At 43.6% G+C, this 25,739-nt stretch overlaps 1 protein-coding gene across 12 annotated transcripts in view; it reads left to right on the top strand.

Moving 5' to 3' along the window:
- Positions 1-25,739, top strand: part of LOC137300980 (probable beta-tubulin polyglutamylase) — a 273,624-nt gene that overhangs the window by 194,550 nt on the left and 53,335 nt on the right. For all 12 annotated transcript variants that reach the window (XM_067970292.1, XM_067970294.1, XM_067970290.1 and 9 more), the window contains exons 6-8: positions 19,710-19,878; positions 22,478-22,596; positions 23,342-23,462. In XM_067970292.1, the coding sequence (XP_067826393.1) occupies positions 19,710-19,878; positions 22,478-22,596; positions 23,342-23,462 (409 nt within the window). The remainder of the gene's footprint in view (positions 1-19,709; positions 19,879-22,477; positions 22,597-23,341; positions 23,463-25,739) is intronic.

Raw genomic sequence — 25,739 nt, 5'->3', positions numbered from 1 at the left:
ATTTAACATGAGGTAACTGATGCTGTATCATTCAAGACTTTTCGTACAGACATTTTCATTTGCGAACTGTTGGGGGAGATGGCTCACCAGGGGAAGGTGGCAGCAGCCAGGTTCATGGCACCGTGACTGGCTCTGCTGCACAGGAGGGCAGGAAAAAGAGCAGAGCTATAGTGATAGGGGACTCGATTGTAAGGGGAATAGACAGGCGTTTCTGCGGACGCAACCAAGACTCCAGGATGGTATGTTGCCTCCCTGGTGCAAGGGTCAGGGATGTCTCGGAGCGGCTGCAGGACATTCTGGAGGGGGAGGGTGAACAGCCAGTTGTGGTGCATATAGGTACCAACGATATAGGTAAAAAACAGGATGAGGTCCTACAAGCTGAATTTAGGGAGTTAGGAGTTAAACTAAAAAGTAGGACCTCAAAGGTAGTAATCTCAGGATTGCTACCAGTGCCACGGGCTAGTCAGAGTAGGAATGACAGGATAGCTAGGGTGAATACGTGGCTTGAGAGATGGTGCAAGAGGGAGGGATTCAAATTCCTGGGACATTGGAACCGGTTCTGGGGGAGGTGGGACCAGTAAAAATTGGACGGTCTGCATCTGGGCAGGACTGGAACCAATGTCCTAGGGGGAGTGTTTGCTAGTGCTGTTGGGGAGGGTTTAAACTAAAGTGGCAGGGGGATGGGAACCGATGCAGGAAGTCAGTGGGAAGTAAAGTGGTGACAGAAACAAAAGGCAGTAAGGGAGAGTGTACAAAACATGACCGGACAGATGGTCTGAGAAAGCAGAGCAAAGACCAAGGGAAGTCTAGATTAAACTGCATTTATTTCAATGCAAGAAGTCTGATGGGCAAGGTAGATGAACTCAGGGCATGGATGGGTACATGGGACTGGGATGTTATAGCTATTACTGAAACATGGCTAAGGGAGGGGCAGGACTGGCAGCTCAATGTTCCAGGATACAGATGCTATAGGAAAGATAGAGCAGGAGGTAAGAGAGGAGGGGGAGTTGCGTTCTTGATTAGGGAGAACATCACGGCAGTAGTGAGAGAGGATATATCCGAGGGTTCGCCCACGGAGTCTATATGGGTAGAACTGAAAAATAAGAAGGGAGAGATCACTTTGATAGGATTGTACTACAGACCCCCAAATAGTCAACGGGAAATTGAGGAGCAAATATGTAAGGAGATTACAGACAGCTGCAAGAAAAATAGGGTGGTAATAGTAGGGGACTTTAACTTTCCCAACATTGACTGGGACAGCCATAGCATTAGGGGCTTGGATGGAGAGAAATTTGTTGAGGAGGAATTTCTCATTCAGTATGTGGATGGCCCGACTAGAGAGGGGGCAAAACTTGACCTCCTCTTGGGAAATAAGGAAGGGCAGGTGACAGAAGTGTTAGTGAGGGATCACTTTGGGACCAGTGATCATAATTCCATTAGTTTTAAGATAGCTATGGAGAATGATAGGTCTGGCCCAAAAGTTAAAATTCTAAATTGGGGAAAGGCCAATTTTGATGGTATTAGACAGGAACTTTCAGAAGTTGATTGGGAGAGTCTGTTGGCAGGCAAAGGGATGTCTGGTAAGTGGGAGGCCTTCAAAAGTGTGTTAACCAGGGTTCAGGGTAAGTACATTCCTTATAAAGTGAAGGGCAAGGCTGGTAGAAGTAGGGAGCCTTGGATGACTCGGGAGATTGAGGCCCTCATCAGAAAGAAGAAGGAGGCATATGACAATGCATAGGCAGCTGGGATCAAGTGGATCCCTTGAAGAGTATAGTGATTGCCGGAGTAGAGTTAAGAGAGAAATCAGGAGGGCAAAAAGGGGACATGAGATTGCTTTGGCAGATAAGGCAAAGGTGAATCCAAAGAGCTTCTATAAATACATAAAGGGCAAAAGAGTAACTAGGGAGAGAGTAGGGCCTCTTAAGGATCAACAAGGTCATCTATGTGCGGAACCACAAGAGATGGGTGAGATCCATCGGTATTTACGGTTGAGAAAGGCATGGATGTTAGGGAACTTGGGGAAATAAATAGTGATGTCTTGAGGAGTGTACATATTACAGAGAGGGAGGTGCTGGAAGTCTTAACGCGCATCAAGGTAGATAAATCTCCGGGACCTGATAAAATGTATCCCAGGACGTTATGGGAGGTTAGGGAGGAAATTGCGGGTCCCCTAGCAGAGATATTTGAATCATCGACAGCTACAGGTGAGGTGCCTGAAGATTGGAGGGTAGCAAATGTTGTGCCTTTGTTTAAGAAGGGCGGCAGGGAAAAGCCTGGGAACTACAGACATCTGTAGTGGGTAAGTTGTTAGAGGGTATTCTGAGAGACAGGATCTACTGGCATTTGGAGAGGCAGGGACTGATCAGGAACAGTCAGCATGGTTTTGTGAGAGGAAAATCATGTCTCACAAATTTGATTGAGTTTTTTGAAGGGGTAACCAAGAAGATAGATGAGGGCTGTGCAGTAGACGTGGTCTACATGGACTTTAGCAAAGCCTTTGACAAGGTACCGCATGGTAGGTTGTTACATAAGGTTAGATCTCACGGGATCCAAGGTGAGGTAGCCAATTGGATACAAAGTTGGATTGACGGCAGAAGACAGAGGGTGGTTGTAGAGGGTTGTTTTTCAAACTGGATGCCTGTGACCAGCGGTGTGCCTCAGGGATCGGTGCTGGGTCCGCTGTTATTTGTTATTTATATTAATGATTTGGATGAGAATTTAGGAGGCATGGTTAGTAAGTTTGCAGATGACACCAAGATTGGTGGCATTGTGGACAGTGAAGAAGGTTATCTAGGATTGCAACGGGATCTTGATAAATTGGGCCAGTGGGCCGATGAATGGTAGATGGAGTTTAATTTAGATAAATGTGAGGTGATGCATTTTGGTAGATCGAATCGGGCCAGGACCTACTCCGTTAATGGTAGGGCGTTGGGGAGAGTTATAGAACAAAGAGATCTGGGAGTACAGATTCATAGCTCCTTGAAAGTGGAGTCACAGGTGGATAGGGTGGTGAAGAAGGCATTCAGCATGCTTGGTTTCATTGGTCAGAACATTGAATGCAGGAGTTGGGATGTCTTGTTGAAGTTGTACAGGGCATTGGTGAGGCCACACTTGGAGTACTGTGTACAGTTCTGGTCACCCTATTATAGAAAGGATATTATTAAACTAGAAAGAGTGCAGAAAAGATTTACTAGGATGCTACCGGGACTTGATGGTTTGACTTACAGGGAGAGGTTAGACAGACTGGGACTTTTTTCCCTGGAGAGTAGGAGGTTAAGGGGTGATCTTATAGAAGTCTATAAAATAATGAGGGGCATAGATAAGGTCGATAGTCAAAATCTTTTCCCAAAGGTAGGGGAGTCTATAACGAGGGGACATAGATTTAAGGTGAGAGGGGAGAGATACAAAAGGGTCCAGAGGGGCAATTTTTTCACTCAAAGGGTGGTGAGTGTCTGGAACGAGCTGCCAGAGGCAGTAGTAGAGGCGGGTACAATTTTGTCTTTTAAAAAGCATTTGGACAGTTACATGGGTAAGATGGGTTTGGAGGGATATGGGCCAAGTGCAGGCAATTGGGACTAGCTTAGTGGTATAAACTGGGCGACATGGACATGTTGGGCCGAAGGGCCTGTTTCCATGTTGTAACTTCTATGATTCTATGATTCTATGATTCTAACTGGATAATCTTGTCTGCACGACCCGGCCTCGCCTCGCTATTGGTTGAGTTTCCAGAAGAGATATGTGGGATTGTCGTCTTGTAACATTGATATCACTATGGTTGATTAACCTTTGGGGCTTTTAGCTTTCAATAATATATATAAAAACACAGTTTCTCCTGCCAACCATTGACGCAGCTGCTAAACCTACAGCCCAGTCCAACGGTTGTGTCCCAGAAATCTGCCAGATCTTTTTGTGATTTGCCTGGCAGTCATACAAAGAAATGCTGTTTCGGTGTCAGCCCTGTTATTATGTATGACTCAAAGTTTTAGACGGTTGTGGTTGAAAGAAAAGTTTAAACTCTCAGGAATTTCTTTTAGATGATTTTCAGTGTACAGCATAAAAGTTTCCTTGGGACGTTTTACTACTTTAAAAGTGCGATATAAATGCAAGTAGTTGTTGCATATTCTTGTAATTCCTTAGATTTTTTACACAGACTTTTTACTTATAAGAGAGCCACATATTTTCTGCACGTCAGTTTTACCTTTATAATGCAGAGAATTGACACTTGTATTACCACCTCTTATTGGAGTAAAAACACACGTAATTACATATTACATAGAATGTACAGCATAGAAACAGGCCATTCAGCTCAACTGGTCCATGCCATTGTTTATGCTCCACACCAGCCTCCTCCCACTCCTCTTTATCTAAATCTATCACATATCCTTCTATTCCTTTCTCCCTCATGTGTTTATCCAGCTTCCCCTTAAAGGCATCTATGCTATTTGCCTCAACTACTCCTTGTGGTAGCGAGTTCCACATTCTCACCACTCTCTGGGTAAAGAAGTTTCTCCTGAATTCCCTATTGGATTTATTAGTGAATCTCTTGTATTTACGGCTCCTAGTTTTGGTCTTCCCCACAGGTTGAAATATCTTCTCAATGTCTACCCTTTCATAATCTTAAAGACCTCTATCAGGTCACCTCTCAGCCTTAAACATTAAACACCATAGCAACAATTACTTGTTGGATTACATCACCCGACTGTTGGGTATCACACTGCCAGTACAGAAGTGGCTACGCAAACTCAAAATGTGTATATATACTGAAGTCGTTGACTCTTGCTGGGGTACGATCCAATGGGTGTCAGCAGCACTCTAGTATCTTGGCCAAGTAGCCGTTCGTTCAGGGTGATTATTACCATTTCGGATATTTTATAGAAAAACAATTTTGGGTATTTGGTGGAACTGTTTTCTTTGTTGATGGTTTGCAGCAGTTTCTGTGAAGATCTGGAAGCTGTATCTTTTTCATGTATTCTGCCACTGAACATGGTGTGTTGCCTTATTTCATAGAATCATACAGAACACAAAGAGGCCATTCGGCCCATCGTGCCTGTACCAGCACTTTGAAAAAGCTATCCAATTAGTCCCACTCCCCTTGCCCTTTCCCCGTAGCCCTGCAAACTTTTCCTTTTCAAGTGTTTATCCAATTCCCTTTTGAAAGTAACTATTGAATCTGCTTCCACCACCCTTTCAGGCAGTGCATTCCAGATCATAACAACTCACTGCGTAAAAAAAAATTCTCCTCATCTCTCGTCTGGTTCTTCTGCCAATTATCTTAAATCTGCGTCTTCTGGTTACCGACCCTCCTGCCAGTGGAAACAGTTTTTCTTTATTTACTCTATGAGAACCCTCTGAATTTGCAGGAAACTGTGCACTGGATTAGCCATAGACCTCTGCTACGATACCCCAATCTTCAATTTGGAGCAATATTTAACTCAGACCAGCCCCCTCTCCATTTTTTCATAAATCATACAGTGGAAATCTTAAATACAAAAGGATCCAGTAGACACTGAATAACACAAATTTAAACATAACTAATACAAAATGCCCTTATGGGGCTAATTGCCATTTTCACTAACTGTTGCCAGCTTGGCTTCACTACTGGGACTCTTGCATCCGAATCAGAAGGTTGTGGATTCAAGCTCCATTGCAGGACTTCAGCCCATAATCTAGGCCGACGCTTCTGTGCAGTCCTGAGGGAGAGCTGCGTTGTTGGAGGTGCCGTCTTTCGGATGAGACGCTAAACCAAGGCTTCAGGCGGACGCAAAAGATCCCACGGCGGTATTCGAAGAACAGGGGAGTTCTCCCCGGTGTCCTGGCCAACATTTCTCCCTCAACCAACACCACCAAAAACTGATTAACTGGTCATTTATGCCATTGCTGTTTGTGGGCCCTTGCTGTGTGCAAATTGCCATGTTTACCTATGTTAACAGCAGTGACTGCACTTCAAAAGTAATTCATTGGCTGTGAAGTGCTTTGGAACATCTGGAAAGGCGCTATATAAATTATCATTTTTTCTTTTTCTCCTAGAGCACTAAGGCAGGCTTTTGAAAAGCAAATCTCTAGGTAGGCAAATTCTGTCTGACTTTACCCTCCTACCCACTGGAGTGTGGCTTGGGTGTGAATCATAATGTATGTAACACGTGCCTATCCACCAAAAAAGCCCCTTTGAATTCTAAGATTGAGTCAGAAAATGATGGAAAGCAGTATTCTTTTTATTTACCTCTTTTATGCTGTTCAATCTGTTTCAAACTCAACAATCAAACAGAAACCTGATGAGTTCAACATTTATGAATGTGCTGAAACAATGCAATGCAAGTGCATAGATTTTATGCATGTCTGGACCGCAATCATGTGCACAGTACAGATTCCATTCAGCACTGCTTCCTTCTCCTGTTGACGCACCATAATTTTATTGGAGAGTGGGATAGGTGGGGTCAGGGGCTGGGGAGGACGGGAAACCATCCAGCCCTGCGCAGGGTGAGGCCTGGGAGATTTTAACTCCCAGGCTTTCTCTGCGCGCTTGCAGTCGACCTCCTGTCCGAACTCGGCGCAAAGCGCTAACTGGCCGGCGAGCGGGGGGAGCGGAATTTCCGGCGGTTACAGGCCACCGCCAGGGACGCAAAGGAGTGGTCCCCGGCACTAAAGTGAGTGGTCGGGAGGGAGTCGCAGTCGGAGGACATGGGGGTGAGATGGGGGGGGGGGGGATGCCCGGGTCAAGGGAGGCCCAAGGTTTCCTTGTGGGCCAGAAGGAGCAGTCCTGCTCCTCAAGGAAACTATAAAAATAAAACAACCTTTCCTTTTTCAGCCTCTTCTCACGCCGGCTCCTGAGAAATCCAGACAAGATTCTTGCTTCTGATTACTATAAAGTAACCCTGAGGGAAAATGTGTGTTCGTTTTGGAGGAGGGCAGAGTTGAGCTTGTCTGGTACTTACTGTTCATTCCTTCATCTCAAAAATTAGTTATCTATTTGATCATGTCAGCTTCTTCCTGTCTCATTGGGGGGCGATTTTAAACTAACCCATCTGTCGGGAGACTGACTGGATCGGGTGCAATTCTGGTTTTTCACCCCACCCGATTTTACTCTCCGTTGAAGTTAGTGGCGAGAGTAATATTGGGCGGGGTGTAAACCCAGTGATCCACCCTACCCCGTGGGCTTCCTGCCCGGTGGGTTAGGTTAAAATTACCCCCATTGCCCCTTCCACCTGTCCTTACTCAACCTCCACCCTACTCCAATTTTTCCCCTTATCTCCCAGCAGAGCTCATCTCCTCTATGAGACTCACCAGCTGCTCCCTCAAACCTCCCGAGGACCCAGCGGTTGACCACTCAATTGCCTCCTCGGCCTAATAATCAGATGCCATTAACTGGTCCCTTCGGATATTATGATCCACTTCCAAAATGCTGTCCTTACCCTCTCCTTGAAAAGCCCCCCCTCTATTTTCTAGAATTGCTGCTCCATCTCTAACCTCCCATTTCTCTCCAATGTTTTTCAGTGCATCACAGATCGACCACAACTGGAGTATTGTGTCCAGTTCTGGGCACCACACTTTAGGAAAGATGTGAAGGCCTTAGAGAGGGTGCAGAAAAGATTTACTGGAATGATTCCAAGGATGAGGGACTTTAGTTACGTGGATAGACTGGAGAAGCTGGGGTTGTTCTTCTTGGAACAGAGAAGATTGAGAGGAGATTTGATAGACGTATTTAAAATCATGAAGGGTCTAAACAGAGTAGATAGAGAGAAACTGTTCCCATTGGCAGAAGGGTCAACGGCCAGAGGGCATAGATTTAAGGTGATTGGCAAAAGAACCAAAGGTGACATGAGGAAAAACTTTTATACGCAGCGAGTGGTTATGATCTGGAATGCTCTGCCCGAGGGCGTGGTGGAGGCAGATTCAGGCATGGCTTTCAAAAGGGAAATGGGTAAGTACTTGAAAGGAAAACATTTGCAGGGCTATGGGGATAGGGCGGGGGAGTGGGACTAGCTGGATTGCTCTTGCATAGAGCCGGCACGGACTCGATGGGCCGAATGGATTCCTTCCGTGCTGTAACCTTTCTACGATTCTATGATTGCCACCCAACTCTGTGTGCCCATCTTCTCCCACTGCTCCCTGTTCAAATCCTTTCAGTCTGGTTTCTGTTCTGCTCACAATACCAAAACCTTTGGTCAGTCACCAATGATACCCTAGCCAAATTCCGTTACCCTATCCCAGCTCAGTACCTTGGGGATGTTTAACTACGTTAAAGGCACTATATGAATGCAAGTTGTTGTTGAAAGTGTTCCTATGCAGAGATAGTGTGCACTCTTTATAAAGCAAAGGGAAACTATTTGGGTGGATTTCTCAGCAGTTTGCTCTTTAGACTCCTAAAGATGGCGATGATTTCCTGTGTGTATAACACCTGGCTGACTGGCAAAAAATTAAACCAAACAGCAAACAGTTGGGAGGTAGTAGTAATGCTGAAATTTAATCTGAGTTTAGACACGGGTCATAAATCGTTCCTGTTTTGCTATCCTGGGTTTTGATCGGATCTGGACTATTTGATTAAAGGGTTAGTCCTCAAAATGTTTGGCAACCCTTTTGTTTTTTTTCTACAAACACCTGATATGACATAAGTTACATCAAAATGTATGATCACAATGACTGGTTCCGCTCTTCCTTCTCCCAAATAAAAAGAAGTTTGTTGACTACTTTCTCATTGAGACGACACCCCTTTAATTGCCTCCCTCCCAACCATTCACAATTTCATACATAATTCATAACTTTCTATTTTAGTGTTTTCGACCAGTGCATTTAAAGGGATGCTTTCAGACAGGATTACTTTCTGGCACAGTCATGATTAGGATGCTGTGGAAGAATCTGTTCAAATGGGTGTCGGGCATGGTTTATATGTCCGCTGCAGCTCAAACGTCCAACGTGGTTTTCAGGTTTTATTCCATTCAGTGAAATTTGACACCAAAGTGCAAAATTTCGAAAGTCCTAGCAGCAGACATGTCTGATAATGTACTTTATCATTGTTGCATTTAAACAAACTTGGCAAAAAGTCTGGCAGTACCCCTTTAAGCCAGGTCTTTATGACTGTCAGATGTCACCACTAGCATCATAGTGCATCAGGAGGACTAGGATAAACATAATATGGCTTCAGAGCAAGATGTCATTTCTGTTTCCAATATAAAAGAATTTAGAGATAACTTCCTAGTAAGTGTGTCAATACCACCAGACTTCACTTCTGACAATGAGCCATGTGCTTCTACAGGTTAGTGTTCAACCTAGGACAGTGTGCTACTAAATTAGACTGGCATCATACATCTCTCAGTGAAGACAGTGTGAACCTCAAGCTGCAGTATCTCTAGCCCAGGCTAGAAGTTCCCAGAGATTCATTATCTTTCACAATTATTGAATTGACATTGTTTGAAAACAAAACTACCAACAGACACAAATCCTTGAATCTTTTTTCCCCATGACATCATAGCATTCAACGTGGGATAAGTGCCAGTTGTGTAGAGCAGACTAAACTATTTAGGGCTCGAAATTCCAGTCCAGTCCAAGGTGGAATCCTGGATTGGGGGCTCCGCGGAAAATGGGGCCGAGCTCGGTATCTCATGATTCTGCCCTGTATTTCCCAGGTTGCCATTTTCCAATGTGGAGGCTGCGGGAGGATCTTCCAGAACCACCATGTCTGGAGGTGTCTCCAGGTTATGTTGGGAATTCTGCCATTTGCACCCTTAAAAGGCTGCAGTGGAACTCTCGCCAGCTGAGAGCTGGTGTAAATCCCTCAGATGCCTTTTGAAAGCCCTAAGCCTTACCTGGAGGCTACTGATTGCCTCCTGTCTGGAGGCAGAATGGCTCCTTTCAGAGTCTTATGCAGTTTTTTTTTTATCCTTTGCTCGAAGGGGCCTGGGGACACCTCAGACATAGTGGCTGTGGGCCACTCTTCCTTACAAGGGTTGATAGAGGCAGACACTGCTGAGGTTCCCTTGCAGGCGCATGCGGCCTGCCCTGACGCTGTCCGCAATTTGAGATGGGGTTTACTGCCAAATATGTGAGCAGACAAAGGTTCCGTTCTGCTATTCTTCTGCTGGCGGAGCCAGCACTATGGAATTTCCAGTCCTTAATGTCTTACCAAGAATGCAGACAAATGAATATGATATTCCAGTATGGTTGCTTTTGTACTCCCCGTAATACAGAATGATAGCAGACAGTGGTGAGTTACAAGGCTATGAGAGTGAGGTTTGAGTAGTTTGTGAACATTATCAGGAATCCAAGACTGTGCTGAGCTTTGAACAGAGTGGGTTTGCATTGCCGTTTGCTCTGTTGGTGAGTGCGCTGCAGGGGGGAAAATGAACCATGCCGATTAGGAAGACGCTAGGTTCCATCTCTAGTCAATGTTATAATTTGCCTCAGCGCCTGTAGGATAGGAAGAGGAAAAATCTGCAGAGTATGTGCTGTGATGTGTATGTGTGTGTCTACACGTCGGGTGTGGAGTAGATCAGGCTCCATGGTCAACACTCACTGTTGCAACTCAAACATGACCAGTTTGGGTGAGATATCAGAGGGTGGTGACCCGAGCCCCTGGAGCTATTCCCCAGCGTGGAGCCAACGCCTTCAGGAGAGTGGAGGGGAGACAATTAGCAGAAAAACAAAAACAGTGCCTTCCTATTAGCTGATTCTGTTACAACATTTTTTTGTAAAGACCTCTTTGCCTGTTACATCACAAAGGCTGCCCATCCTGTCACAGTAATTGTCACTAATCTCAGTGACTCGAAGTATGGTTTGACTTAAGAAAACATTTTCAATTGCAAATTAAATTGTAATTCTTTACCAACTGGCTTGGATCATGTGTTATGAGGCGGGATCTAATTTCAACAATCAGGCGATTCCCATATTTTGTTTTCACGATTTATGCTATCACTTGATTTCCAAGCTTCATTCGGTGTTAGCTGTTCTTTTTTCTGAAGAATATCAATGGCTTCTGCACAATTTATATTACCTCTTCTGTATCCTTTCCAATGGAGGTGAATAATCTTCACAGCAGATTGTACCAGTGTCCTGTCTCTCCAAGAAGTCCTCCATTTGGGAAAGAAACATGCTGAGCTGGTGGAGTGCAAATCAACTTTTTTAAGGTCGCTGTATTTTTACTATCACGGGCTACGCACACATATAGACTGGATACGTTCATTTATATCAATTAATGCCATGTACTGAGAAAAAAAGCCAGATAAGCAGCATATGCTTAGGTCACTTTAATGTCCTAACTCGCACCAAGTCCCGTTCACCCCTCACCCCTGTGCTCGCTGACCTACATTGGCTCCCGGTCTGAGAACACCTTGATTTTAAAATTCTCATCCTTGGTTTCAAATCCCTCCATGACCTCGCCCCTCCCTAACTCTGTAACCTCCTCCAGCCCTACAACCATCCAAGATCGCTGCGCTCCTCCAATTCTGGCCTCTTGCACATCCCTGATTTTCATCAGTCCACCATCGGCGGCTGTGCCTTCAGCCGTCTAGGCCCTAAGCTCTGGAATTCCCTCCCTAAACCTCTCCCCCTCTCTACCTCCCTCTTCTCCTTTAAGACACTCCTGAAAACCTACTTCTTTGACCAAGCTTTTGGTCACCTGTCCTAATATCTTCTTATGTAGCTCAGTGTCAAATTTTGTCTGATAACATTCCTGTGAAGCCCCTTGGGATGTTTCTCTACATTAAAGGCGCTATATAAATGCACGTTGTTGTTGTTCTGTAGCCAAAACATAACGCCAAATGACCACTGTATGGAGTCGATATGTCAGAGGTGCTGCTCACCCTCTCCTTCATAGTTAAAGGTTTTGCTTCAGGCAATTGAATGTAGGGCAAAGTATCTGCCAGGTGTGAAGCATATTGAATGGCTCAAATGTCCCATTTCTGAAAAGAACAAGCAATCAAAAACCACCATAAAACTTGCATTATTTTCATTATATTCTTTATATATAAAAAAAATCTTGTGCAGGAGCACACTTCCTGTCCGCACACCACATTTCCTGTTGTCATGATTTATGGTCACGCTTTTCTGTCAACGTTTGCCATTGTAAATTGCTATGTCAACTGTTATAATGTAGTGGCAGATCCTGGCCAGCAGGTGGCTCGATGGTGTGAGTTTCTGAGCTCTTTCTCACTTATCACAGGAGGCGGCCATTCAGCCCATCGAGTCCGCACCAGCTCTATGCAAGAGCAATCCAGCTCGTCCCACTCCCCCACTTATACTGATCAATAAACCATTGACAATGCCACAGGCAATTTACTAATCTCCTTATAAAAATATCTCCACTAGAAAGCAAACAAAAAAAAAATGACCAGCAACCAGCAGAAAAGCGACTGATCGAGTCTCTGAAATTAGTTTTTTTTTCATGCAGCCATATTGATTCCCCACACACCCTACAATATACACACAAAAAAAAACTTAGAATAAACGCAGAAAAAATAAAACAACAATTCTGAAAAAAAAATCACTAAATGTACCACAAAATCGATCCTTACTATCGAACATGGAGCTCAAAGAACCTTTCCCCACACAGGCCTCTCCTTCCTCCGAGATCTTGGCGTTGCATACTGCTCCATTCCCAGAGCTGTGAATTTTTTTTTAACCTGAGCTTTCTCACCTTGGGTCTCAGTATTCTGCGCAGACTCATCAATGCTTCTCTTGGGGCTTCTTCACATACAAGATTATCGTGTCCAATCCTCTTCCCCTCACTGAAGTGCTTCTAGCAACTCTTCTTGGTGGCTGAAATATTTTTTACTGCCCCCAGTGTCCATGGATGCTTCATCTCCTCTCAGTTGGCACAGATGCTCTGACTTCTTCCGATGCCTGCAGCTGTACTGCCTTCTCCTGGTGGGTGCAGACCACTGTCTGTCCCCCTGCTATCAGCGTCTCTGCTCCTGATGGCTTAGCTGTGCCCCATTGCTCCTCCTCACCCCCCAGGATGTTCTCAGCACCTCGCGTTGGTGCCTTGGGTATGCCCTGACATCCTGAAGTCCTCCTGTAACTTCACCCACGTTCCCAAATTCCAACCCCAGAAAGCAGTAAAGCAATACAATATGGGGTAACTTAGCATCTTCACCACCTGGGCAGTAATCTGGGGGAGTGGATCACCCGCCCACTATAGAACCCTCTGGATTGTCATTCCATTGCAGGTTCTATAACAGGCGATCCTGATGAAAATCTACCCCTTTAAAAATTACAATGTAGGGAGGCACTGTCACTTATATTGCCAGTCACCCAACCAGAGGCCTGCAGATGGGACATAGAAGCAAGGAAAGCCCAGAAATGAGGGGTCATAAATATAAGATCGTCACTAATAAATCCAATAGGGAATTTAGGAGGAAACTTCTTTACCCAGAGAGTGGTTAGAATGTAGAACTTGCTACCACATGGAGCAGCTGATGCGAATAGCATAGATGCATTTAAGGGGAAGCTAGATAAGTACATGAGAGAGAAAGGAATAGAATGATATGCTGATAGGGTTAGATGAAGTGGGGTGGGAGGATACTCGTGTGAAGAGCTAATACCGGCATAAACCAGTTGGGCCGAATGGCCTGATTCTGTGCTGTAATTTCTATGTAACATATTTGCAAATTGACCTGACATTGTCTACAATTCCACCAACCACCTTCCATTTACCACCTCCACTCATTTCAGTTTAAAAAATATAGTTCTCCGCATGTTGTTGATGTGCTGACCAGGTTCTAGTAGTAGGCCATGAATGGGATTCAGATTTCAAAGAGTGTACATGTTTTCCACAGGGTGTAGCAATCCACATTGGTTGGATGGGATGGTTCGCAAACAATGATCTCAAGTATTTTCTGAACTACTACTTTGGGCGGAGGTGGGTTTACCATCAGAGGCCCTGTTTTTCATTACAACTGTTAACTTTCAAGGCTCCTTATTTTTACCATGTGATTGCCAACAATCTGATGTGAAGAGGGAGTGCTTTACGGTATTAAGATGCTACAACAGGTTGTAAAAGGTCCTCCTCATTGTTCTAAGGGTGTTATCCTTCAAATACAGTAGAATCAGTAGTTGCCATCGTAAGTTGTCCTTTCAGCACATTTGCATCTGATGTGATACTACTCATCCCATGGTATATAGTTCTGCCTTGGGTTCCATGCAACCATTTTTTTTTACCAAGAGAGGACATTGTACCATTGACTTGACAGTTCTCCTGAGATGATGCTCCAGTGAAGAAGTTGGATATGTGTCTTTCAGAGTGACCGAACTACTAAAAGCTGCTTGATGAACACTCTAGGAGGCAAACTAATCTTGCTCTTTCCTTGATTGAGGAATACTGATAGGGTAGATTGAACGTGACCTATGAAAGAAATGAATTTGAAGAGCTGAATGACCTTTTTCTCACTTCATCGTTCCTTACGTTCTTGGAACTTTTTTTTAAGATTGACAGTTGTAATAATGCTGCAGGAAATTAAGTAATGTGTATGAAACTCTCCACTATGAAAATGTGATGGAATACTCTCCACTTGCCTGGATGAGTGCAGCTCCAACAGCACTCAAGAAGCTCGACACCATCCAAGATAAAGCAGCCCACTTGATTGGCACCCCATCCACCACCCTAAACATTCACTCCCTTCACCACCGGCGCACTGTGGCTGCAGTGTGCACCATCCACAGGATGCACTGCAGCAACTCGCCAAGGCTTCTTCGACAGCACCTCCCAAACCCGCGACCTCTACCACCTAGAAGGACAAGGGCAGCAGGCGCATGGGAACATCACCACCTGCACGTTCCCCTCCAAGTCACACACCATCCCGACTTGGAAATATATCGCCGTTCCTTCATTGTCGCTGGGTCAAAATCCTGGAACTCCCTTCCTAACAGCATTGTGGGAGAACCGTCACCACACGGACTGCAGCGGTTCAAGAAGGCGGCTCACCACCACCTTCTCGAGGGCAATTAGGGATGGGCAATAAATGCCGGCCTTGCCAGCGACGCCCACATCCCGTGAACGAATAAAAAAAAAACAAGTCGGAAGAAAGTTGTGTAAAAATGAATATTCCCTTCTGCCCCTAAGTATCATGGACTTGTAGAATAGACTCCCAGATAGAAAGAATTAATTTCATGTTGATTAACACCTTTAAAAAGTACTGGAAGAATTTTTGGTTAGAAATGGGATTGATGACTACAAAAATAAGTAGATTAATGCTGAGCAAGGAACATGGTGGTTGCTGTGAGATGTTACGCCAAAGAAGGCAACTGATTCGAGATTTTTTATGTAGACTGTAAAATTATTGGTATTGTCGACTTTTATTGATTCACCTTTGGGGGATGAGTGGTCAGGGACTAAGTTAGCAGGATCCTTTAATTGGGAAATTAAATAGCTTGGGCAGAGTCCACAATAGAGCTAAATTGCAAATGGTCTGCAGAAGGGGTTTGATGGGCCGAATGGCCTTTTATCTTTCCATGCTTCCTTATGTAGTGAATTGGAACTGCATGATGTCATTAAAAGGGGTTTAGCACATAATGACTGCTATTAGTGCACTTGCCATCATCAGAAAGTGTAATATTTAGTATTGTGTGGCAATTAATATGAATACAATTCTCTTTTAATGCACTTCATTGCCCATTGCTGAAGGCTTTTTTTAAAATAACATTTCGTCACATACCAATTTGCACACACCTTTGTATGTATGTCAGTACAGTGTTCCTCAGAGGTTTCTATCAGTGCCACTCCCAGCTAAGCTTTTTCCGAAAAGGTGGAGTCTGGGAAAATGAGTCACACAAGTAATCTAACCTATGTCACTTGTGTTATTTTTACCACGGATTCTCTATTTCTTTAACCCTTTGTTTTTACTATACATGCAAGGAAATCCTGTACGAATAAGTACTGCACTATTGAGAATATAAACATTACAACAGTGACTAAACTTCAAAAGTACTTTATTGCCTGTGAAGTGCTTTGGGACATCCTGAGGATGTGAAAGGTGCTATTAAAATTCAAGCTCTTTAATTTCTTTAAACAAGTAGACTGACAGAATATAAAGTAATATGTGATCACATATTAAAATAATTACATCCTTTTTCTTCTTTTATGATTTGCCCTTATAGTGAGGCAGTGAATTTTGTTGCTTTGGCCAATGTCTCCAGGCACTTTTTTGTGAACGATTAGCAGACTTAAGGGTGCGGTCCTGCTGCCACAGAGTTTGGTCAAGCTATATGAGCTTCATGGACCCTTTGGCTGTAATTATTTAGTGGAATAATATCTCCTACAGTACGCATTACATGAAATAGCAAATACCTGAAAGAGATGAAAGATTCCATCTAGGGGTTCTAATGACTGTTTAAACTCTTTTAAACTTCACAGTCATGGCTTTTGACTTGATTAGAGCCCCTTTGATTTTTATTAGTGTCTTACAATAACAGAATTGGCCACGACCTTTCAGCTAAGCTCACTGATGTTAATGTATTGAAGCTCTTGTTTCTTTTGTTCCCGGTTATAATAGCACAAAATTCAGGGTACACCCTTCTTTGACATGTTGTAAACCCTTGAGTTTGCTCCATTGTGACTGTGTCTATTTATTTCAGTTTTTCTAGCAACACATTGGAAACAAGTTTGTACGTTTGGGCAACTTTTGTCATTTGAAGAAACAAGCCCTCTTCACTTGGAATTCAGGGAAAGAACATGGTATTATTTGCACCACAGCCCTCAGCAGAGTTCATATAAAGTCCCTGTAAGCATCACAAGGCTCTTTTCCAAGGATTGAAAGATCCTTGGCCAGAGAGCAGTGTATCAAATCAGGTTAGAACCTGTCTAGTAAAATTTCCAAACGGTATACGAACAAGGTGTTCACCCATGAAATGTTATCATTATCAGGACCTGCATACATTCAGAATTGTGGCAAATTTGAAGACCAGTACACCACACTAAGATAAAGCTCACTCGGTTTATTTTTTGATTAAGGAGATAAGACAGATCAGCCATGATGTAAATGAATGGCAGAACAGGCTTGAGGGGCTGAATGGCCTACTCCTGTTCCAATGTTCCTATGATTGATACAATGGGACAATAAATCAAGATTTTAATAAGTAGGGGAGTGGAAATCTGAAACTCTCTCCCCAAAAAAGTCGTTGAGGCTGGTGGTCAATTGAAAATTTCACAACTGGGATTGATAAATTTTTGTTAGGCAAGAGTATTAAGGGTTACAGAACCAAGGTGGGTAGGTGGAATTAAGATACAGATCAGCCATAATCTAATTGAATGGTGCAACAGGCTCGGGGGGTTGAATGCCCTATGTTCCTAGTTCTCTGAGAAGGAGGAGTAAAGCAGATGAGCTCTTCCTGAGATTTTTGATACAGTACTGCTGTCGATGTACTACTGTAATGAATGGAAATGTCCAATCGTATATTATCTTTAGCTGTGATACAAAAATGGTACGTCAGACCCTGAAAACAGTTATCTGCACTGAGATTACTCGTTCAGGGATTGGGGAGGTAGCTCCTTTCAGCATAGAACGTGTGCTTATGGTAGCTTTTATCGTAACAATGGTTTGTGCATGTCTTATGGTGGATAGGGGACAAAACTAATAGTTGATTCAATTGTAGGGTTTGTGTGGGTTTTCCCCAGGATTGTCTGTGAAGCCCCCATGGTGAAGAGCTTGCCAGTGCTTGCTATTTAGTCTCACACAAAGAATGGTCATTTAGACAAGACACCAGAGAGCTGTCAGTAGCTTTGGAACTGTACCCCAAGCATGATTTGTCATCAGGAGAAATGTGGGGGAAGAGGGAGAGAGGAATGAATGTTGTGGCCTTCAGTATTTGCAGAGGTTGAGATTGCTGCTTTCAGGAATGTTGGCTGTTGCTACCCACTGAGGCTTGTTCTCTCAGCTAATTCTGTCACTTCATCTTTCTACGAATCAGTAGTAAGTACAGATTGTTAAGCTGCTTTATTTCACAAGTGAATGTCCATAGCAACAGTTCTGATCAGTTTCACTTAGTTCAAACAGTACAACTATGCTTCCTCACAACGGTAGGTCATGTCACTGGACTGGTGTGATGTAGGTTCACGGTACATTAGCCCAAACATTGCATGAATTGGAAAGAGGGTGGGGGAGCATAACTGGGCAGTAATTTTGGCAAAACCCAGATCTACCAGGTCTCCGCCTTTCTGAAGTTCCCCTACAAATTATAAATAGGGGCGCTCCTTCAGTTTGTCCCCATTATGTTGATCTAGCGCATCAGAACAAGTCAGGGGGATGTTCCTGGGAAATCCCAAGGAATTCAACTCACAGCACCCCAGCTAGACCCAGCAGTATCTTTGTTAGCTGAGAGCAGGTTTACAGTCCCATTCTGGGTCTTAAGATGGACTCAACATCACACAAAACAAATGTAATCAATCCCAGAGAGAGAGATTTACATTCTTCAGTGGCACCTTTGTTCTCTGGGGAGAAAGTTAGAAAAATGGTGGCACATTTTTCTTTGGCCTCCGGCTTCCTCTCTCAGTGTGGCAGGGTGCCATTCTGAGTTTCACTGCCTGAGGTGCCGTTTGTGATGGATTCCCGCCCCAGTTCTTTGGCAGATGAAAGTGTTGAGCTGAAGTCTCACCCTGTTGCATTTTTGTCTGTGCAAATGGCATCACAGAAATTCTTCCCTGCTGTGGTTTCCTGGGTTCTCAGACACATATGGCCCTGATTTTAAACCTATCCCCCCACCCAGTGGGAATAGTGGGAGGGAGGGGTTAAAATTTTAAAATCTTACCACCCGGCTCCAACCCGCCGCCTTCAATTTTTACTACCCAAAGTCAGGCCATCGACGAGGCTCCTGCAAAAGGCAGGTGGGAGGGGGCTAGTTAACATTGAATTAACTGTACGTAGGGGCGGTCCCACGCTGTCAGCTGCCCAGCAGCAGATCCAAGATGGGAGGCAACGACCGCCTAGGTAAGCATTAAAGATCTGATCCTTTTAGAACTCCTTGTGGGCCAGACAGAAGGGGCCACAGTGCTTCACCCCTCCCTCCTCCCCCACCGTCCCGGGCCCCTCAAGCAGTCCTTGGGCCTGCCCAGCCCCTACCTTCCCCCCAATTTCACTGGAAATCACCGATCCCAGATCTCCTTCCATTGATTGCCGGGGATTGTCTCCACGGGTCACCGACTGCGGACTCCTGCTGCTAAATTCCTACTCCAGCCCCCCGACCAGGCAGTCAACCTGGCCGGGTGTCAGGCGGGAGTCAGCGAAAATTTAATTAAATTCGGCCCTGCCGTTAAAATCAGCAGGGCCTCCATATCCCTAGCCTTGCTGGATTAGTTGCCCACTACCGGACTCCCCCGCACCCTTCCCTCCCTCCTGTTAATATTGGGGCCATAGTTCATAACATAAGGGAGATTTGGGGCACAAATTGCCAGGAGGTGCTAATTGTAAAAAGTCGAATAGCCAGGTAGTGAAGGATAGAATACTAGAGCCTAGTCTTCAGTTGCTTCCAAGCCTTTATTCTCAGAGATCCCATTACACACCTTGATAAGCTCCCTCCTATAAATGGATGCGAGATTCCCCACTTGATACGCACCACCTGAATACAATTAGCACTAATTGATATAAATGACATGGTCACAATTAACACTAATAACCAATGAATGAAAAATTGCGGTTATTCATTTGAAGTTTATGAAAAGCAACCCTAGAAACCTTCTAACTTTATTTTCTGCTCTGTGTTCCTCTGAATTACCCGATGGTACGCAACAGGGACTGGAGCTTCACAACCTGAGGGATCTGAAAACGGAAAGCAAACTGGCACCGCTTATCAAAAAACAGGAGACAATGTGAATCCCAGGCTCACCAATGGCAAGAAACAGGAGGACAGTAAAGAACAAGGCCCTTACTTCTACATTGGAGGCACAAATGGAGCTGCACTGTATGTATAAAAGTCGAGTTTTATTATAAGTTGATTTAACAATGCAGCTTGACATGTCCTTCATTGATGAGTGGACTGAGTACAAAAAATTGTTTATTGAATATCAGTTCATATAATTTCAGCTTTTTTACTTTCTTTAAAAGACTAAACTCTATTAGATATAATAAATCGGGCTGGGTTATAAGTATACAACTTTAACATAATCCAGGTTTGTTCTCACTCATGGATGTGGGTTAAATAGGTTTAGCACAGGCACCAGAGTTACTCAACTTTATGACAAGGGCCAAAATCCTAATATCTACCTGTTTCTTTCTCTCTCTCTCTCTCTCTTTTCTTATCCTGATAGTGCAAAGAACCTATACTTCCCATGGAACAGGCTGGATATTTCCCATGTTATTGGTGACATCTGTGGGTATATTTTCATATAGCAGAGCAAATCCATAAGTATCGAGGCAATAAAATAAATCTTTGAGCATACCTAAATGTTCTTTCAGTGATACTATCAAGCTTTGCAAGCTTCGTTATAATGGTTCACTACTAGACTTAGAGTATTAGATCACCTCGCTCAAATAATCTGGTCAGTAATTTGATCTTCTGAATGCCGGTGGACATTCTGACCTCCACAAGTACATCCTGGAGCCTTGAACCACGTCTGTTTGTAGAAATTCACGATTGTGCTTATCTTTACGGTTATGCCTAACACTGGGGGCCATTTTAACCTAACCTGCCCCGTCAGGAAACTGACAGGATCAGGTGCAGGATCTGGGTTTACAGCCCGCCCGATTTTACTCTCCCACTGAAGTCAACGGAGAGTAATATTGGACAGGGCGTGAAACCTGCATTCCACCTGATCCCTAGGGTTTCCCGCCGGTAAGTTAGTTTAAAAATACCCCGCAGTGTTCATTAAACAATGAAGTGGCAATGCCTAATGTGAGTCAAGTGTTTATTTTAGCCCAGGTTGATATGAATGCAACTGATACGATACTTCCGTAAAGTGAAAGCAAAAAAGCACAGCTGGTTGGTCGATGAAAAATAGTTGGTTTCTGGCTTACAAATGCTATGGATAGGATAATTCCTCATTCTCCCGAAGACACGCTCTCTGCTGCTATAGTTAAAATGATCACTCTACTCACATTAGATATTGTTGTTGCTCAGTTACAAAGTTAGAGGGGCATATGCATGCTAACAGTATGTAAAACCATTTCAATTGTGATATAGGTATGCAGAACAATGGTATTTAATGTGGAGAATTGTTGCTCGGCTTAGTTTAATTAGGCCCAGTCCATAAGAAGTGATTTAATTGGTTTTTCAGCCCTTTTGCAGTACTGAATTACAGTCAGTTGTCTAACGAGCAACCGGTGACTGTCCTCCTTGGGGTGAGGTAAGCTGGATCTCTGAGACCGAGGTGGTGCCAAGCTGACGCACCTCAGCGATGGAACTTTTGAACGAGGTCAACCCCCAGTGGTAGACTCAGTAATCGAATATCTAAAGTCCGCAATACTCATTGACCATCCAGGCTCGATAATTGAACTTGGAGGGGTAGACTTGATCTGGGTGCCGGGACTCTTCCCACTTGGCTTCAGATAACCATGCAAGCAGAGCCTTAATAGGAAGGATATCAATAGCTGGACAAGCAGCAGGAAGCTGACCAGTTCTCTACACTAGCAAGCAATCTAGATTTAGCTGATTAAGCTCTAGCAGTGCCCTGGTGCACACTTGGGATTCCCTAAGCATTGGCTCTGCCAATCTGCACGTAAGCTCATTGAATTTAGGTAAGTGGGGTGTGTCCCTATGGGTACAGGGCATGCACTTCATATCAGACAAACAGAAATTCTATGTGTGGATTCTTCAGTAGGTTCGGTTGGGGACTCTTAAACATGGTGATGAGTTTCTGTGTCTGTCAAACACCTGGTTGACCAAAAGAAAAACAGTGAATTATAATTGTATTTAATTAACCGTGGAAAACACAAAGTGGAGATAATGATGCCATAATAACCATATCATTACAGGTGGTAACTAGACAGGTTGATTCTTGGCTAATTTTTGTTCAGCAAAAATAACTCCTCACAAAATCAGCCAGAAAATAAGAGGTGCGAATTCCCTACTTTGCCAGGCCTACTTTCTTGGATCTGTGCTAACTAGGGAAGATGACAGGTATATGTTTTAATTACCTTTTTACTTGATCTGTTTACCTAGTAGCATGTTGGAAAAAACAATCACAAGCAAACAAATAGATCAAGTTTAAACTTAATACTGAAATAATAACCATAATAAAAACTTTATGCAAAGTCATGTGCATATGTGTCAAAAATCAGGAGCTTGATGATTGATCGTAGTCATTAGTTTTATGTAGGGGATAAATCAAGTAGTTAGGCAAATAGGATCAATGATGGCACACGAAAGCTAATAGCATGTGCTACTAGCTACTAGAAGTAGCATCAGCTGGGTGGATATAGCACAAGAGGGAGCTTGGGGGTGAGGGGGGGTGGGTAGAAGGGATGTAAGGAAGATGCTGTGATATGGTCTGTTTTGGCTCATCTCTTTCCTGGTTAAAAAAAAATAACCTGTTGAAACATTACATTATGTCCTTTGAATACAGAATTGCCAGCTTCTGTGAGAACAAGGGATGGAAGCGAATCTTGGACAACAATAGAGAGGACTACATATTAAAATGGTGTGAAACTAAAATATCTGCCAACTACCAAACCTTTCATGAAGGTAAAAAGGCCTGTCAGAATGGCCCAGTTCAGTACCTGTCATAAATATAATACAACTAAGTCCTGTCATGCTGGCTTTAGGTCTTTTGTAGTATAAGGATTGTGTTTTTCATTCACTTGCAGGAGGACAGGAGAATGTCAATTCTTCATTTTGCATTGCTTATCATGGTTTTTGTTGTGTGACTCTGCAACTTTTCACAGCATTTCAACTTATCAATTAAACTGCCCTTTTACAGTACTTCTGAGCAACAAGTATCTAGACACAGTTAACACTGTGGATGGTGGGGGGTTTTTTTGTGAATTTTTTGCTTATCAAGACAAGTATTTTTAATGTCAGCATCAAGGTGACAAATAGCACACTTAGATGCAGAGTAAAGCTCTCTTTATCCCCTTTTTATGTCTGTATTGCACAGTATTTACACACATTCCAGTATAACTTGCATTTATGTCGCACCTTCAACGCAGAAATTATCCCAAGGTGCTTCACAGAGGCAAAATGGATGCCAAGCCAAAGAAGGATATTAGGAGGGGGTGATCAAAAGCTTGGCCAAAAAGGTGGGTTTTAAGGAGGGTCTTAAGTATATCGGCTTGTTACTGCGTGAAGTTTCTGTAACATTAAAGTGCACAGGTGCAGTATAAAGGCCAAGGACATCCAAGAATTTAGAGGATCAAAAGCATTTAGTACTCCCAAACTGTGTAATGTGTATTGTTGATTAACTTCCCCTTGGTTTCTGCCATTCTGAAAGGTAAACAGATGTTAAACCAGATCCCAAACAACAAGGTTCTGACCACCAAGTTTGGCCTCTGCTCTTCCCTCAAGGACAATGAACGTATTATGAATAAATATGGAAGGATTATGTTTTCAAAGTAAGTGTATTGTTGCTTGCATTTTCCTACAAATCTGAGACCTATTCAGGATTAAAACAATATCAGAATTGGCTAATTGAGACTAGGCGACCGTATTTTAGTAAATATGTAACAAAACAGTAATTGCATATCATTGGTACTGATTTTGATTGACCATCCTGTTTTTTTTTTATTTATCTCACTACATGATTGAACTACAAATCAGCTTGAGCTGCTTCAGTTCTCTGTACTCTTGGACCCCTGCGTGAATAAATTGAAATAAAGTAGTGAAAATACACAAGGCAATGAATACCACTGTTAATATTAAAATGAAGCTCTTGCCCATTTTTGCTGCGAGCTCACAAGGCTTGGCTTAAAGCCCAAGTAGAAGTTTGTCCATGAAGCATGATGGGCAGAGATCTGGCAGCATCGCTGTCCACTCGCTTTGCCGCCTCCGACGCCCATTTCTATCCAACGTCACCAATGACGGCGAATGGAAAATCTCCCCTGTGTGTTTGTGTCTTGTTATCTGTTTGAATGTGGCTTCCTGTTGTGCAAGTCACTGCAGCTTTAAGCTCTTTATGTCTCATCTTTTCGACAAATGTTATCTTTTTGTCTCGAGTTTTTTTTTTAAAAATCATCTTTTTCACATCTCTGCTCAAATCAACTTAGTTAGTTCCTTAGCAAAATACTGTGGATGCTAGAAATCTGAAATAAAAACAGAAAACACTGGAAATACTCAGCAGGTCAGGCAGCATTTGTGGAGAAGGAAACAGAGTTAACGTTTCAGGTCAATGACGAAAGGTTAACTCTGTTTCTCTCTCTGCGGATGCTGCCTGACCTGCTGAGTATTTGCAGCGTTTTCTGTTTTTACATTAACTAGTTCCTTATCTCCTCCACATTTCTCAGGAAGATGATTTCAATACCAGTTAACTGTTGCTAGCTAGGACAGTAACTTCTTGGCTTTTGTTTGGCCTTGATGACCTTTCTCTACTAATCCTGCAGGTCCCTGATTTAAAATGGGAACAAGCAGTTGTTAGGTTGGACTCCCACCATATTCATCGTGTTCAGGTGCTATACATGCCTGAAGGTCCAGGTTCAATCTCCTTGTCTATGCTGAGTTAGCTGATCTCAGCCATGGCAGCAGTTGGACATTGCCTCAATTCCCCATGCCTAGTGAAGAAAAAAAAAAATCAGTGAGGGTTCTTGCTCCCGATTGTTGTCCATTGTCTTCTGCTGGAAAGTGTGCATGTGTAGGCATTGGGTGAGGTCAGGCTCGGGCTCAGGCTCAGCTGTGAGGCCTTCCTGGGTCAAATAGCCTGCTCACACTCAATGCCGAGGCTCGCACAAGAAGCCCCACAGAATTGTGCACCGCCACAAGTCAGCACCCTCGGGAGAAAAGGAAGTATTGCTGATGCTAATATTAAGCAATCTCCTCTGTTGGTCAGCTGATGAAACGATGCAACTAAGATTTGTCCTTTAAATGTAAATTAACAATTTGGTGTCTGGTTAAGAAGTGAGACTGAAGGTCATCAGGAAAAGGATAGTTATGAATAATCAATTGTCCATACTGCACACGCTAGCGTAAGTGTCCCACAAACAGTGGGCCATGCCTGTGCAGTTTCCCAATATTGGCACGTGATATCCAAGGTGCCACATCAGGAGCTTGCAATCAGAATATTTCCTGTTCCAAGGCAGTGTCATCTATGGAGTGCAACTGAGCTGAATAATAAAAGGCTGACGTGCTGTTGAGTTTTTCTCAATTACCTTCAGGGATTAGAAGGACATTTTAAAACGGAATATTTTTTAAATGGTGAGAAACTATTAAATGTTGATGTTCAGAGGGATTTGGGTGTCCTTGTACACGAAACACAAAGTTAACGTGCAGGTACAGCAAGCAACTAGGAAGGCAAATGGTATGTTGGCCTTTATTGCAAGGAGGTTGGAGTACAAGAGTAAGGAAGTCTTGCTGCAACTGTACAGGACTTTGGTGAGGCTGTGGATGCTCAGTCGTTGAATATATTCAAGACTGAGATCGATAGATTTTTGGACTCTAAGGAAATCAAAGGATATGGGGATCGGGCGGGAAAGTGGAGTTGAGGTCGAAGATCAGCCATGATCTTATTGAATGGCGGAGCAGGCTCGAGGGGCCGTATGGCCCACTCCTGCTCCTATTTCTTATGTTCTTAGAGTCTTCTTTTCTTGGGCATGTTACCTGTTTGTATTCATCTCCCTCAGGACAGTAAATAAATGACGGAGTCTATGGCAGCGTAAATTGTACACGGACGGTTAAAAGGA

The sequence above is a fragment of the Heptranchias perlo genome, chromosome 32 (assembly GCF_035084215.1).
Source record: "Heptranchias perlo isolate sHepPer1 chromosome 32, sHepPer1.hap1, whole genome shotgun sequence".
Lineage (NCBI taxonomy): Eukaryota > Metazoa > Chordata > Chondrichthyes > Hexanchiformes > Hexanchidae > Heptranchias > Heptranchias perlo.
The sequence above is the reverse complement of the archived record's forward strand: the minus strand, read 5'-3'. Positions and strand labels throughout refer to the sequence as shown.